Raw genomic sequence first — 17,178 nt, forward strand, 5'->3', positions numbered from 1 at the left:
GGTAGCAGAATGTGCCATCCCAAAATATGCCTCTTTGGCATAAGGATTATTTTGAGCTGATTAGTTTGAGAAGACAGAGGAGAAGCTCTGAAAACAGAGTAGAAGTTAGCCTTTTGTAAGGGAAACTTACAAGTATAAAGGAAATTTACATCAGAAAGGGGGCGTGTGCCAGGAAGAAAGCTATTACCAGAGATAACTTTTTCACCTGAGAGACGAATCTGCATGGTGGGGCAACTTTCACTTGCCAACTTTTCCTCTTCTCACCTTCCCATGAATTGCCTTCCCTCCTCTGAAAGCCCAGACCCCCATGCCTTTCCTTAGCTCAGGATAGTGGATAAGCCTCAACCATCTGGCTGCCTTTTGAGTCTCATATCTTTGTGGGGTTCCCACAGGTATGTACGTACATAATTAAATTTTTTATTTTTTATCCCATTAGTCTGTTTTTTATTTCCTGGAGTCTCAGCTAAGCACCTAGAAAGGCAGAGGGAAAGGATTTTTCCTCCCCTACAATGGACAGAGATCCTCTCAGATGGGACTGACATTTTACGGAATAATATCTCTATTATACTTTATCTCTAGTGACCTTATAGAATGATTCAAAATTATATGGTTAATTAAATTAGATTTTAACTGAGTTTCATCTGGGCAATGCTGGCATGGTAAAATTTCCCACCTGTCTCTTTCTCAACCCTCGGATTAGGCAGACTGGTAAAACCTGGATGATATCAAGGAATTATGTAAAGCAAATGTCATCATTGAAAAAAATATCTTGGCAGAAAAGGGGGAGAGTGTGGCATATCAAAAACAAGTCATGGGATTACTCGTTCATTCAAAGTTAACAGATTAATGTTGTATCCTTTCATTTATGCTATCTTATTTGTCATTCATAAGAGACCAGTCAGGTCCATATTGTCATTTTAGAAATAAACAAACAGGCTCAGGGAGGATAAGTAATTTGTTCAAGGTCACACAGCTAGTAAGTGATAAATAGGACTTGCGCCCAGGTCTGACTGACTCTCAATTCCAAATATGGACCTGAGCATTAGTGTAACCACCAATTAATATACATTTCATCATTTCCTCTCCTTTCTCTCTCTTGCCCCCTTCCCTATTTGATAATATGAAAACCATGTAGATGGTACAGAAAAATAGGCTCATACCCCGATAAGGAGTGTTGTTGTTACAAACTTTCTGAATAAGCATTGAAAGCCTTAAAATGTTCATTCTCTTTGACCCAGTAATTTCACTTCTAGGATTTCATCCTAATAGGGTGATCAGAAATTTGCACAAATACTTATGTTCAAAAGATTTTAGTGAATTACAGTAGTATTCATAATTGTGAATGATTGGTATTAAAGTAAATTCCAGTAATAGAATACAGTCACACAACAGAATTTTACGTGCAACTATTAAAAATAATGTTCTGGAAGAATACTTAATATATGAGATATTTATAACATATTGTTAAGAGAAAAAAGCATGTAAAATTGTATCACAGAAAAAAGACTAGATGGACATATACCAATATGTGGGAACAATAGTTATCTCTGCTTGGTAAGAATACAGTTGATTTTCGTTTTTTAAATTTTTTAGCTTCTTTGTATTTTCTATAATGGATATGTATTATTTTGTAACTAGATAATGTTATAATTTTTAAACAAAAAAATCAGGCTATAACTTTTACAAATATTGTTAAAAACAAGACAACATGTCCCAAATAGAGCTGCTTATGCTAATCCCCATGTCACCAAACCAAGACTTCATTACAGTTTCAGCTCTCCCAGAAATGGAATCTCAAAACAGTCAATCAGGAGTTGCCTGAACAGCACTGGTTAGGTAATCTGCCTGATAGAGCCCTGTCATCCCTGGTTTTTTGCTTAGTATAACTTCCTTGTTCCTGCTCCCTTCCTGCTATAAAAGCATTTCACTTTGTACAGCTCCTCAGAGCTCCTTTCTGTCTGCTAGATTGGAAGCTGCCCAATTCAAATCAATTTTTGCTCAAATACGCTAAAAAATGTTTAATATGCTGTACTTTTTCTTTTAACATTAGGAATGATAAAACAATGGACTCTGTCAATGACACATCGAAAGCTATCATAGAAGAGGAAAGAACAAATGGTTAACAGAGAGCTTAGAAACAAAGGTAGGCAGGAAAAGCAAATAGATGAAGATAAGCCTAAATAAATGTAAATAATTTTATTTTCACAAGATTTTAATGAAGGCATTTATCTTGGCAGAGGATAAAGCTAATATTTATCTGTAAGTTGAAAGGCTTAATTCCTAATGTATGAAGAAAATAAAGTTCTTCATGAAATACGTACAGACAATGTGTTGGTTAGGGGAAGGTGGATGCTGCCTCGCCTGACTCATCAGCTACCACTGATAAAGTGAAGCGAGGTGGAACAGTAGGAACAACCTAATTCAGCCTTCTTTGTGTAGCCTAATGGTCCTAGAATTTGGCATCACTCTTTTACACTGGAAACACATGAGATCACTATGGGCCAGGAAGGCTTGGGTTTTTGATCTTGGGCAAGTCACTTAACCTCTACAAACGTCAAAATTCTTATCAGTAAAATGTGACTCAATGAGATGATGAATTTGAAAACGCTTTGCAAAATTAAAAGTACCAAGGAAATAATTCTTCCACGCCAAAAGGTTATGAACATCTTTAAAATTTACCACATGGAAGGTGAGCACCTATGAAGGAGACTTAACTGATCACAGACAGATTGAAGTGGTATCACACTATGGAGACTACAGGTGTGATGAAGACAGTCTGGGCACCAGTATACGTCTGAGGAAATTCAGATTTTCACAGGAAACACAGCTCCTAGCTGAATTCTCTCTAGGTGGTATGGAAATTATCCAGCACTATGTCCTAATTTCAAAGGGAGAGAATTATCTTGAAAAGCCAAGAGGCCTTTAGAGAAACTAAAAAGAGATGCATAAATATAGGCATCAAGCTCCAGAACAAATTAAAATTTTACAAAGCTGTGAAAGAGGGTCAGAAAGAAGAAATTTTTGCAAGAGGCAGAGTCCTGGAAAGTCAGCTTTGATGGATCGACAATGGATGCAACTGACAGACCAATCTCTTTGGTAGGCAGCTTCAGAGACTGGGGCTTCCCTTTTTAAAGGACTTAGGCTACCCTCAAGTCTAAGAAGCTGAGTCACAAACAATGCTAAGCCACTAAAATAGCTTCTTATTGAATAGTAAAATTTTATTTTCAAAGGGGAAGTAGGGGTGTGACACATGTGGTAGTTAGCAGTCTATTACTGACTTTATCACCACTACAGCCAGAAAAGCCAGCTGATGTGTCAGACATGTTAAAAAGTGAAAGTACACCACAGCATATGGTAGCTTTCTCCTCAAGCATTTCAAGAAAGAAATTATAAGGCCAACTTCTGCAATGGTGCCTGTTATGCAATAATAGGGATAAGCAAGGGGCCTAGGAATTCAATTTTCTACAGACCCCAGAATTGTAGCCATATATCGACCCATTCTCTAATGGAAATAGCCAGAGAAATATAAATACCAAGACTATGAGAACATCAAAAGCCTCATTGGAAAAGCCCCCACACAGGAAAATGCGTGGGCCTGAATTTTTCCATTCTGGAAGGGTAAAGGCCTGAGCTGATGATGCTGGGATGAGACACTGAGTCTTTAGAGAAGCGAAACAAGTATAATAAAGTTGACACACAGACCACTAAGTAGCCTTTCCCTTAGAACTAATGCTAAATTTGTGGTTTTGATCTGAAAGGTACAGAGAGACATTCTGCATTTTTTAGTAATAGAAACATTATAATCTTTTGTCTGTAATCTCTCTCATCTTTTCTAAAAGAAAAGATCATTTTTCTTTAATCTGACTTTTTCTTCATTTTTTTTCATCTGAGGAGATATAGAGCTTATTTTTTAATTTTACAAAGATGTTTTATAATCTTCAAAATAAGGCCTTGCACATAAACAGTTTTGAACCATTTTTCTCTGTTCTTTGCAAGTACAATTAAGTGTTCTTTAGAATGCTTAAACCTTCCTGCCTACCCACCCTCCCTCTAGTCCTAAATTTATGTAACTACAGTTTAACCATGTTTTCGAAATCCAGTTTAAAGTCATATTTCTTCTTCAAAATTCTTTATATCCACTTCTCTTGAGGCAGCAATTGTCTTTTACCTAGGATTACAATTGTCTATGTGCACGTTTTCCCTGTTACACATCAAGTTCTTTGAGAAAGAATACAGATGGTAAGAGAGTGGACTTTGATGTTAGAATATTCTGGTTTCAAATCCTTGTTCTGTTCCTTACTGTCAGTAAGGGCTGAATGACCTAAAACAAACTACTTCTCTGAGCTTCAGTTTTCTAAACTGCAAAATGGGAACCATCATTTAACAGGTTTCTTGTTAGGCTTAAATTAGACTGTGTGCCTGCACATTGTTCTTTTTTCTCTCTTTCTACATACCTGAGGGCATCATAGGTGCTAGATAAATATCTGTTTAGAGACTAGATAAGAAATGAATAAGGTAGTAAAAATGGAGGAGTTACAAGCAATCTCATTGATAAAGGATTTCCTCAATTCTCTCCAGGTTAAATTAGAAGTATATAGTTATACCATCATCCAGGCAGTTTGTGCATTATACTGAGGACAAATTAACATACATCCTAAATATCCTACCTAGTCTACCTACTAGAAAAATACTCATCTGATCTTACTTTATAACTTCTATTGTTACACTCACAGTGTCCCAGGTGCTTTAGAGGATAAATCTAAATTTACTAAAGAGATGAAAACTAGAAACTTATGGATTGGTTTACATAAAGCCCATATAAAGTCTATTATAAAACTAGCAAGAGTGCCCTTGGGTACAAATCCTTTTCTGAGTGTTTGTTTGTTAAACAATCATACCCTTAAAAAAAAAAAAAAAGGACAACAGACAGTAAGATATTTAAATACAAGAAACATGTTAAAATTAAAACAGCATAAAACAGTACCTCAAGTTCAATGAGCATTTTATGTATTCTAATCTTAATATTTCTCCAGCTGATTGTGTAAGAAGTAATCTGTCATGTTATATGCATTAGCTCAGTCATTGTGTAGATAAAAGTTAAAACCATCCTGAAACAGGAAACCAATATTCTTCCTGTTCAATCAACAAATCTAAACATTTATTCTTTTCAACTATTTATTCTTGCTCTTGTCCACCACAACATGGTGCTCCACATGTTCAGCAGTTTTATGACAAAGAGAAAATTTTCATGAGGCACTTTTGTATCCCCACCCCCTTAAAGAAAGAGGGAGGAAAAACTGTTTCATACAGAAGGCGTTAGTTGTATGAATTAGAACTGCCACCTAAGTGTGGGCTAATGTAACCAAGAGGGATTTCACCTACATCCATTCAGTCAGTTTATGGGGGTTTAAAGAAATTCCAAAGAGTCATCAGAAGAGGAAAAATAAAGGTAATGCTTTTTGCCACACAGGTAGAATCTTTGAAAATATGTGTAATATGTAAAACATTTTGACACCCCCATAATATTTTTCCAGAATTAACAGTATAAATTGCTTCTCTTGTTCAAGAGCTTCATATCAGCCTCTCTAATCACTACTCAGAGTAACCTCAACTCCTGCCACAATGTACAAGATGCAACTCTTGGCTTGCATCGCACTAACTCTTGCAGTCCTTGCAAACAGTGCACCTACTTCAAGCTCTAAGAGGGAAACACAGCAACAACTGAAGCAATTACAGATGGATTTAAAGTTGCTTTTGGAAGGAGTTAATGTGAGTATATTTCCTTTCTTACTAAAATTATTACATTTAATTTTTCTAGCTGGAGTTCCTTTTTTAATAACAATCTGTTATACTTTCTCAGAATAACAAGAATCCCAAACTCTCCAAGATGCTCACATTTAAAATTAACATGCCCAAGAAGGTAAGTACAATTTTCTATGTTCACTTTATATTTTAATGAAATTCAAAGTAATATACAAATTTGCACACTGATTGGATTAATAGCACCTCATCTGAGGAAAAGAATAAGTAACTTCAATACTTTTAAAAAAAAGTCTAAGTTTGATAATGGGCCTTCTGTAAATGGCTTGGCCTATATTTTTTTATATGTATTTGTGTTTTGGCGGGCAAGGACTGGGAAGAAAAGAATAATAACATTCTTACTTTATTGCTTAGACTGTTTTAAAAGATTATGTTGACTTACTGTTTTATTTAAACATGCAAAACTCTAGATATTTGATTGTATCATTTTAGCATGCTAATGATCAAAATTCATTTCAGAGGAGGCCACTTTTAAAAATCCTTCATTGTTTGGGAAAGATTCTGAAGGGTCTATCTTTGAGAGGCAGCATAGCTGTAATCAATAGCACAGACTCTGGGTCCAGATTATCTGAACTGAAATCCCAGGTCAGCCGTGTCCTAGCTTTTGTGACCTTGGGCAAGTTACCTACTCTCTGTGACTAAGTTTCTCACCTACTTATGCGAATTCTAATTGTACGTACTTCATATAGTTTTGTGAGGATTAATGAGTAGATGTAAAGAACTCAGAACAGTGTCTGGCATATGGTAAACACCATACAAGCATTAGCTACTACTAGTAGTAGTAAAGATAAAATTCTCTCTGGGGAGTATAAAATTCTTGACTTAAACATCTTTTATGTCAGTAGACCCAGAGACTTACGATTCTATGTGACTTATTTTCCAAGATTAAAATCGTCATCATTTTCAAATTCAGATAGTTAGGTAAGCATCAATCATCTAAGCTCCTAGAGCGATGCTAGGAGTATAAAGTTTCCTAGCACTTGTGCAGGTCAGCAGAGATGGGGCAAAACTGTGGTGCCAGAAAGACCTTATCCCAGGGTAAATCCAAGCCCAGAAAAAAATGGGACTTAAGGATTATAGATGCAATCCCATTGATCCACTTCTCATTAATTCAAGGAAATTATGCTTTACACTACTCTTCTGAAAGATGAAAATAGCTTAGAGATGCTCCTCCAGCTTAATCAGACACACAACTCTTATCTCCTGCAACATAATGACATTAGACTCTTTTCTGAAGGCAATAGCTCCAAATTGCTCATACCAAAAATGTAAGCCTTGAACTTGCAGACCTTGTAGTAGCAAGTTGAAAGGGCAGTAGATAGAAATGTCAGAAGATATGAGCAGTGTAGTCCTACCTCTCCCTCTAAAGATTGTTAGAAAGATAACATGAGATCATGTGTATAATTTAGAGGGTGGTGGAATTCTTTGAAATCTCACAGTTTCTAAATGACAACTCAAAATCTATTTGAAACCAAAAGTAATGTGATAAATTTCATTCATTTGTTCATTTTATCACCATTCTGTTTGCAAAAGATTTTAGAAAGATATAAAAACATTTAATTCAAAGGATGCTATGTTAATGCTATGAAAAAAAAAGAATTGAAATCTAATTCTGGATCCACTTAGTCATGCGGCGTTGGGAAAGACACTTAAATTCTGAGATTTAGTTTCCTTATTTGTAAAATGGAGATGATAATACTGCACTGCCTATCTCAAAATGTGGCTGTGACACTTAAGTGGGCTTATTTAGGAAAAAACACTTTGAAATTATAATGTACCATAAAAGTGTGAAATACTATCATTATATATAGGAGAGTATGTATGTGTATGTCTAATTTGGGAGGCCCATCCAAAAATTCTTCAAATATTGTAAACTTTTATTTGGTTGGGACAAATAATTTTTTTAAATGCACCTTAATGTACTTATTACAGAAAAGTAAAAAATTTACAGTTATATGTGATTTTCTAAATTGAGAGTCATTACTATACAGTTAAAATTGCCTAATGTATCAAACTTTGGGACTGTGACAGATGGCATCCAAGATCTCCTTCTTTCCCTAACATTGTGATTAACCCTTAGATTATGAAATATTAGAATCATAAAATGTCAACCTCTACTTCCACATTCTGACTACTCTGGTTCTAATGATTTCTATACAGATTGGAAAAGAACTCAGCCTGTATCTGTGATTTGTAAACTATAGTGGTCCACCTTTACAGTAATGCTGAGAACAGGGAGAATGGTAAAAACTATATACTGCCACTCAATAAAAATAGATTGGAGATTAATTTCTGATTCTGACTTTTAGTCAGAGAAAACTCACTTGATGATAATTATTATTATTCAAGGCCACAGAATTGAAACATCTTCAGTGTCTAGAAGAAGAACTCAAACCTCTGGAGGAAATGCTAAAAAACTTTCTCTCGAAAGATATCAAGGAATTAATGAGCAATATCAATGTAACAGTTCTGGGACTAAAGGTAAGGCATTACTTTATTTGCTCTCTTGGAAATGAAATAAATGGAAGGGCATTTTAAAGTGGTATAACATTTTTGGTATGTGTGAAGTACTTGTGTATTTTAAGTCCACTGTGAACATGAATTATTTTCATGTTAGATCATACATTGTGGAGCTAGGAAGCGCAAGCCAGAGAGCTTCCATCTACCATCCACATAGGGACAAGCCTCCACCCCTGCGCTCTGACACCCCTCACATTAACACAAAACTGGGAGAAGGTACTGAATTGAATTTCACAGAAAGCAGACAGACTTTATTATGTATTTTCAAATTCCTTCAGATCATTTACCAGAATAACTAATACTGATTGTGTGAAAAGCTTTTTAAATGGGGTTTCCCTATCATTTAGTGGAAGGATTAAGAGATTTGTCTTAAACAGCAACCATTAAAATAGCTGATGGACAAATAATTAGCTCTTTATTTAGAGGTAATACTTTCAGGACCTTAAGAATTTTTAAATGCACAGGAAGCATGAAATGTACAAGGGACTCAGATGACATGAAAGAGGTTCATAGCTCTCCTTTCTCATCCCATCTGCCAAAGGACAAAATTCAGGAATTAACAGTTATCCTAAATAAACAGAGCAATTTTAATTACAGTAGTAGAACCAAGTTTCTAAAAGTATGTAACTCTGGATCTTTCCAAGTAAGAGTCACTTTATTAGTAGACTGTTTCTTTCCATTTAATTTTTTAAAAAATACATTGAGATTAATGTCATTTAGACATTGATTGACTCAGTTTCTCATTGTACGTCAAGAGGTTTGCTCTAAAATTTTTAACATCAGAAAACTCACTCTAAAACTCCTGATGCAAAATTGAGATAAAATTATGTGAAAATCATTTTTAAAAGTCTAAAACTCCTCCCAAGAAATTACAATACTTAAATAATTACATGTTAGAGGATATATAACACTGCAACAGTTTATTTAAAGGAAATACTTTGTCTCATTTTGTCTTTCCAGGATAGGATACTTCAAATTTGAAAAAGCACTCTCTTTTATTTGCATATCAAAATATTTTCTCCTTAGCTTGTCAGCTAGAAGCTGAGTTGAAATAGTCCCTTTCTGCAGAGAAGGTTAATTTCTACACAGTCAGTCCACAGGACAACATTTCTAACGTTTACACTTTTAAAAGTTGGGAAACTCACCTGCATTGATAGTGAGTTGAGGGAGGGGGGATGAGTATTTATGAAAATGTTCTTCACACAAACTTCCCCCAAACAAAAGCCTGTTCTAACTTACTCAGGGTTGGTTCTACCTTGCTTTGGAGAAAATATGAGGAGATTTACTCAAGTAGAATAATGAGTAGAATAACCTTAATCAAGGTTTAGAAAAGAAGGAAGTCTAATGTGCATATCACTGTATACATGTAACCTACAGATAGACATACAGATATATACACAGAGGAAGTCAAACAAGTTTATTTTGCATGCAATGAAGTATTTGTCCAGAACTGTTTTTATTTCAAATGTTTACTTGTACACAACTCAGGAAAAAAATCTTGTGTTCACTGAGATTGCAGAATTAACAAATGAGAATGATAGTAAAATACTGTAGAAAATGTAATTTTGGCACATTTTGATCATTTCAAGAAAATGTGAATAATTAATATGTTTAATACACTTGAAAATAAAGGCCATAAGCCTGTAAGACTTCAATTGAGAATTATATAAGGTAAACTACTCTGAACTAAAAAAAAAAATTAAAATTTTTGTTTTATAGGGGTCTGAAACAAGATTCACATGTGAATATGATGATGAGACAGGAACAATTGTAGAATTTCTGAACAAATGGATTACCTTTTGTCAAAGCATCTTCTCAACAATGACTTGATAATTAAGTGCTTCCCATTTAAAATGCATCAGGTTATTTATTTAAATATTTAAAATTTATATTTATTTTTTGATTTTATGGTTTGCTACCTTTTGTAACTGTTAGTCTTCGGATGATAAATATGGATCTTTTAAGATTCTTTTTTGTAAGCCCTAGGGGCTCTAAAAAACTTGCTTATTTATCCCATAAAAGTATTTATTTTTATACTGAATTGTTAAACATAATGTCTATGTAGATCAATTAATAAAATTATTTAATAAAGTTGATGAATAAAAACAAGCCCAGATATTTGTTATTTGGGGAACAGCACACAGTAAGCACTAAAATATTTCTGAATTACTCATGTGAACTCATAAGATAGTTAAAATGCTTACAAAAGTCTCTCTTCTGGGGGCTGGTCCAGTGGCGTAGTGGTTAAGTTCATGGGTTCAGATTCTGGGCACAAACCTACACACCACTCACCAAGCCATGTTGTGGCAGCACCCCACATACAAAATAGAGGAAGACTGACATGGATGTTCGCTCAGGGACAATCTTAAGCAAAAAGAGGAAGACTGGCAACAGATGTTAGCTCATGGACAATCTTCCTCACCAAAACAAAAACAGAAAGAAAAGTCTCTCTTTCCCTGGAGAGGTATATGGAATAGGAGAATGGCCTTCTCAAAGCTCTTGCTTTCTCCTTTCACAAGCTGATCAGATCCTTAGTTCTAGTCTGATAAAACTCTCATCAAATGATATTTTCCTTGTCCAGGTCATGCCTTAAATTTAAGATGCCAAACACGTTCTTGAAACTCTTCATATAATTGGTCTCTCTATCCATTCTCTTACATCTTGCTCTCTGCCCTCAGGAGGCTCATCTTTATGACCTTATCAAAGGCCTCCTCTGCCCTCTGGCTTTCCTGCCACTGGGGAGTGCTGGTAGGAGGTCTGAGGGACAGAAGAGATTCCCTTGACTCTTTCTCTGTGGAGTAGTCTCTGAACAGCTGTGCCTCTCCACCAAAGAAGCCAGCTTCTTCTCTCAAGGTGACTGACTCTCTTGCGACTTTTTCCTTCTGGATTCTGCCAACCTTTCCTTCCACTCCTTCTTTCAAGCCTATGGATGGTAACACTTCTACTGTTACCAGCTCTAGGGTACTGTACCATCCCTTGCAGTTCCCCCGTACCCTGACCATAGCTTTGTAAATTGCCTCTCATAGATCCTTCTTGAATTACTCTAATTTGAGTATGCCATCTGTTTCCTGACTCAGACATAGTAACTGTAGCAGAAATAGCCCCTCAAAATAGTATTCTGGGACTGGGTTGTTCAAGGAATATTCAAGAAACCTAATGATAATAGAGGACACGGGAAATGTATGGCATGTAGTAGCATCTAGATTACTCAAATTATCATCGACGGGAGCATAGGATGAAATACAGATAGAGGGCATGGTGGTGTGAGATCAAATGGCTGTGACACTTAATTGCTACAGAAACACCAGTTATAAAAATTGCAATCACCACCTAGATTCTTCTGATGTTCCCAGATAGAGAACAAAGGGAAAAAGATTAAATTTATGAATATACAATTAAAAACATGCATGGGTAACCAGAAGTCCTCATTGGCAGTTTTGAAGGAGTTCCTCATCTCTTATTGCCACATGTATCTGCCACACATATATCTGGCATATACATATATATAGATATATATGGCAGAGGACAAAGCCAAGAGTCTGATGTAAGGTCTGCAAAGATATAATGCCAATTAAAAGTTTAAGCCTTCCAGGTCTCTTACATTAAGGAAGGGGAAGAAGTGGGACCCTGAGATAAGGGATGTGGATATTCTGCCAGATATAGAGGCCGAGAACTTTAAACATCTGTCTGCCTGTCTTGTTGACAGAGGCAACCCCTTTTCTTTCATAGTATCCCTTCTAAGGAAAAACCACTCTTCTACTTAAAAACCTTCCAATGACTCACGAATTGAGGGCAATTTTCCTCAGAACTCAACTCTACCACCTTTCATTGCCTCCAGGACTAAAATGGGAGTTAAGATCTCAACATTCTTGGGGAAGTGAGATTCAAAGTGTTTAGACCAATGCAGGTGAACAATAAGGCATGTTTGGGTTGATTTAATTGAGATGAAGGCAATCACCTGAGATTCAGAATTTAATGGGAACTTGTGAATGGCATTAATAGTTGGGTGAGTAAATGCTTAGACTACACAGTGGCCTCTTTTAATGATGTTTAAACACAAGAACTTTCCAGTAGAAGAAAGAGTCCAAAGGAAATGAGAAATGGAAATATTCCAATGGATGTATTATGTGCAATCTTCTCATCTTGCCCAGGAAGACACTAAGAAATGCATTGGTGCGGCTGGCCCAGTGGCGTAATGGTTAAGTTCATGCATTCCACTTTGGTGGCCCGTGGTTCACAGATTCGGATCCCGGGTGTGGGCCTAGCACTGCTCGTCAAGCCATGCTGTGGCAGCATCTCACGTAAAACAGAGGAAGACTGGCACAGATATTAACCCAGTGACAATCTTCCTCAAGCAAAAAGAGGAAGATTCGCAATAGAAGTTAGCTCAGGGCCAATCTTCCTCACCAAAAAAAAGAAATGCATTGGTAAGGGGACACTATCATTCACAAGAGTTCTGCGGTGGTTTTCTTCATTAGACCAGAAATAACTGAACAGATGGTACGGCAATGGAACTGGGTTCCTTGATCTCATGGGAATAATGGAATCCTGGAGTGGTAAAGGCCAGGTGGCAGGACTGAGCCCTCAGAGACAAGGTTGAAGCAATCACCACAATTAACCACAGGGCAGAGTACTAATCAAAGTGTTTTGATCCAAAGAGATCTATCATGGTGGCTGACTGCAAGATCCCCCAAAATTAGACAGTAATTCTGCTGGGCAGAAATGAACGTAAGTCATCATAATTGAATTCACAATCTGTTCCCAGTTCCCAGACTTGAGCCACTTCATGGACCTATTATCTCTGCCTCAGAGGGAAGAGGCTGGATCCCTTCAAGGAAGGACCCTGTCACATGGCCACAGATGTCTACAGTAGTCCCCCTTTATCCATAGTTTCGCTTTCTGTGGTTTCAGTTACCTGCCGTCAAGCACGGTCTGAAAATATTAAATGGAAAAGTTCAGAAGTAAACAACTTGTACGCTTTAAATTGTGTGCTGTTCTGAGGAGCATGCTGAAATCTTGCTCCCTTTGTCGAGCACATCTATGCTTTATACACTACCCATCCATTTAGTCACTTAGTAACCATCTCAGTTATCAGATCAACTGTTGTATTGTTGCAATGCTTATGTTCAAATAACCCTTATTTTACTTAATAACGGCCCCAAAATGCAGAAGTAGTGATGCTGGCAATTCGGATATGCCAAAGAGAAGCCATAAAGTGCTTCCTATAAGTGAAAAGGTGCAAGTTCTTGACTTAACAAGGAAAGAAAAAAAATTGTATGCTGGGGTTGCTGAAGTCTACAACTTTTATTACAGTATATTTGATAACTGTTTTATTATTGATCTCTTAATTTATAAGTTAAACTATCACAGGTATGTATGTATAGAAAAAAACATAGTATTTATAGAGTTCAGTACTATCTGTGATTTTAGGCATCCACTGGGGGTCCTGGAATGTATCCTTCATGAATAAGGGAGACTGTTGTACTGTAAATTTTCCCCAAGGTATTTTAGAAGAGATATTTACCAGGGAGACCATTCACTGAGGAATGGGAAATATATAGATATTCTGGGGGCTATTAAATAATGGCTCTCAGTGGACCCTATAATTCTGAAACTCCACTGTAAGCCACCAGTCAGAATGTGGGCTTATGAAGGTCAAGTTAGAGATGGAGCGTTAGCTTGAGTCCATCTCAGAAGGTCCAAAGGGATCACAGACTTTCCTGTGGCATAACTCTATAGGGGCCAGGGAGGTGCACTGTTCAGAACTCCTTTCAAGAGAACATTTTCTGCAGTGAGCATAGTTGACTACTGACTGACACAGTCTCTGGTGGTTGCCATTTACATTCACATGACACGAGAAATAGAATACTTTGGTCCAGGGGTATATGAAGTCTGCTGCTCTCTATTATAATGAGTTCAGAGAGTACTTGATCATCTACTATTTCACAGAATGTCATGCTGGTCCATTACATTGGTGATGTTAACCTAATTGGATTTGGTGAGAAGTCACAAGTAGAAGTAGTGCCTGAGTAAGGCATATGTAGGGTAAAAGGGAGATAAGTCTTGCAAAAGTTCAGGGATGTGTCACAAAAATGAAGTTTCTAGGGGGTCTAGTAGTTTCATGCATATTAGGAGATTCCTCTAAAGTGGAGGACAAGATGCTGTGCCTTGAACAGCCCACTACAAAGAAGTACAAAGCTTGGTGGGCCTCTGGAATTTAGAAGTATGCTACATACACTACTCTGAGCCATTTTTGGGGGGTAACCCATAAGGCTGTTAGTTTTCAAGGAGGCCTCAATACGGATTCCTCAGCCGCATGGGTTTTTATGACACAGCAGACCCAGTATTTGAAGTGCTTGCAATAGAGATGCGATTAAGTCTCTACAAAGTCCCTGGAAGATAATTACTACACAGTCCTATAATTTTTAGAAAAATCATGTCCTACTCTGCAAATAATACTCCAATTAAAGGGAGCTCCTGGGGACAGGTCATGGCCGAGTGGTTAAGTTCGTGCTCTCCATTTCAGAGGCCCAGGATTTTGCTGTTGCAGATCCTGGGCGTGGACATGGCACTGCTCATCAGGCAATGCTGAGGTGGCGTCCCACATGCCACAACTGGAAGGACCCACAACTGAAATATACAACTATGTACCAGGGGGATTTGCGGAGAAAGAAAAAAGCAGCTCCTGAATTGCAACAGAACCCTGGTAGAGACAAATATCTAACCACAAGACACCAAATGATTATGCAACCTGAACTGCCCACCATGAACTACTGATGTGCTGAAACATAATATTTGGTGAACAGAGCAGCATTTCATCATTAAATGGAACTGAGTAGGCCTGAACAGGTCCACAAGGGATAAGTAAACTGCATAAGCAGGAAGCTTAGACTCTCAGAGCACCTGGTTTAACTGCTCTCCGTCAGCTCACTCCTTTGGCTTCTTGGGAAGCTGCCTATTACAAATTTGAAAAGAGGAGTAAGAGCCTGGTTTACAAATGGATCTGCACCAGATGCTGCTATCAGCCAGAACAGACGATCCCAGGACTATAACCCTATTCAAAGTTCTGCATTTGGCTAACATTTCATGGTGAAGGAGAAGTGGACAGAGGTATGGACCTAAAATAGACTGACTTACGGGAAGTGACAAATGAGTTTGCCAGAAGATCAGGGATTTGAAAAACAAAATGGAAAACTGGTGACAAAGAGGTCTGGGGAAGAGGTTCATGAATGGACCACTTTGAATGGGCAGAGAATGTGAAAATAATAATGTCCCACCGTAAAGAAGGCTCAAGATGACCCCTCCTGTGGATGCCGGCCAGACTCTTTACCTGGCCAATCCAGTATTTACTCAATAGGTCCACAAAAAAAGTGGCTATGGTGGCAAGGATGAAGACTATGTATGAGCGCAACATGGTCTTTCACTCACAAATGCTGCCCTGGCTACTGTCACTGTTGAGTGCCCAATCTTCCAAAAGAATAAGCCAATGCTGAGCTTTCAATATGGCACCATTCCCCAGAGGAACCAGCTGGCTACCTGATGGTAGATTGCTTATATTGGACGCCCCCACCCCCATCTATGGAGTGAACAGTGTTCTGTCTTCAAAAGGATGGATCCATGTTCTAAATATAGATTTTCCTTCCCTGACTCAAGTGTTCTGCAGCGCTACCATTAGATTTATGAAATGCCTTATCCATCATAACACTTCCTCCAACCAAAGAATATAGTTTACCGCAAAAGAAGTGTGGTGAAGGGATCGTGCTCATGGATTTCACTGACCTCACTATGTGCTCTATCATTCAGAAGCAGCTGGCTTGAAAAGACAGTGAAATTGCCTGTTGAAAGTTCAGTTATAACACTTACTTGGAAACAATATTGTGAGGATGAGGTGCGGTCCTACAGGATGTGCTATTTGTGGTAAAACAGCAGACAATACATGGCACAGTCTCCCCCAGAGCCAGAATGCACAGGCCTGGGAATAAAGAAGTAGAAATGGTCCCTCTCATTATTACACTGAATGACTCACTTCAAAATTATTTTACCTCCCATCAATGAAACTTTAGCCTGATCAATTTTAAGGTCCTAGTGCTCAATGAGGCATGTTTCTACTAGGAACCTTGACTTCTACCGGAAAACTGATTAAATGGAAGCTGAGACTACCTTTTGGCCATTTGGGGGCTTTTCATGCAGCTGAACCAACAGGGACATAAAGGACTATTGTACTGACTAGAGTAATTGATTTTGATGACAGGGGAAATTGAGTTCTTGCTACAGAACAGAAGCAACAGCTACACAATAGATAGCACTATATGTGGAACCTAGGATATGCAGTGAGACATCTCTTAGCTCTCTCTTTCCAATAGTACTGGTCACTGGAAAACTGTACCAATCTCCAAAATGCAAGAACTAAGATTCCACAGAATTGAGAATTGGAGTCCACCACCAGATAAAGAATTCCATCCAGCCAAAGTAATGGCAGAGGGGAAAAGGAACATGCAGGAGTATTGGAAGAAGGCAGCTCTGATTACTAACTTTCATGACTAGCTATTGAGCAGGAACTCTCAAGTAGTTATATTTTACTTGTTTTTCTCTCTTTTGGTCCCCCCCCCCCCCCATATGAAATGGGACTTCATAAAGCCTCACTTTTTCTATGTGAAGAATACTGGTGGTGCCCAACATTTTAAGTTTCAGGAAAAGTATTGTTAAATTGACATTACCCCACAGTGATACCAAAATTTATGGAATTTCAGGTGTCTCCTTTGCTTAGGACACAAACTTTTCTCCCAAATGAAGGAAGAGAGTACACATTGAGGAACAAAAAGCTGAACTGTGCTAGGT

General features: G+C 37.5%; 1 protein-coding gene across 1 annotated transcript; it reads left to right on the forward strand.

Moving 5' to 3' along the window:
• The first annotated feature begins 5,591 nt into the window (after positions 1–5,591).
• On the forward strand, positions 5,592–10,323 carry IL2 (interleukin 2). Its single transcript, NM_001085433.2, has 4 exons — positions 5,592–5,769; positions 5,861–5,920; positions 8,170–8,301; positions 10,060–10,323. The coding sequence occupies exons 1-4, from the start codon at positions 5,623–5,625 to the stop codon at positions 10,168–10,170; spliced, it is 450 nt and encodes a 149-aa protein (NP_001078902.1). The 5' UTR covers positions 5,592–5,622; the 3' UTR covers positions 10,171–10,323.
• The last annotated feature ends 6,855 nt before the right edge of the window (positions 10,324–17,178 follow it).

Source organism: Equus caballus, chromosome 2, assembly GCF_041296265.1.
Source record: "Equus caballus isolate H_3958 breed thoroughbred chromosome 2, TB-T2T, whole genome shotgun sequence".
Classification (NCBI taxonomy): Eukaryota; Metazoa; Chordata; class Mammalia; order Perissodactyla; family Equidae; genus Equus; species Equus caballus.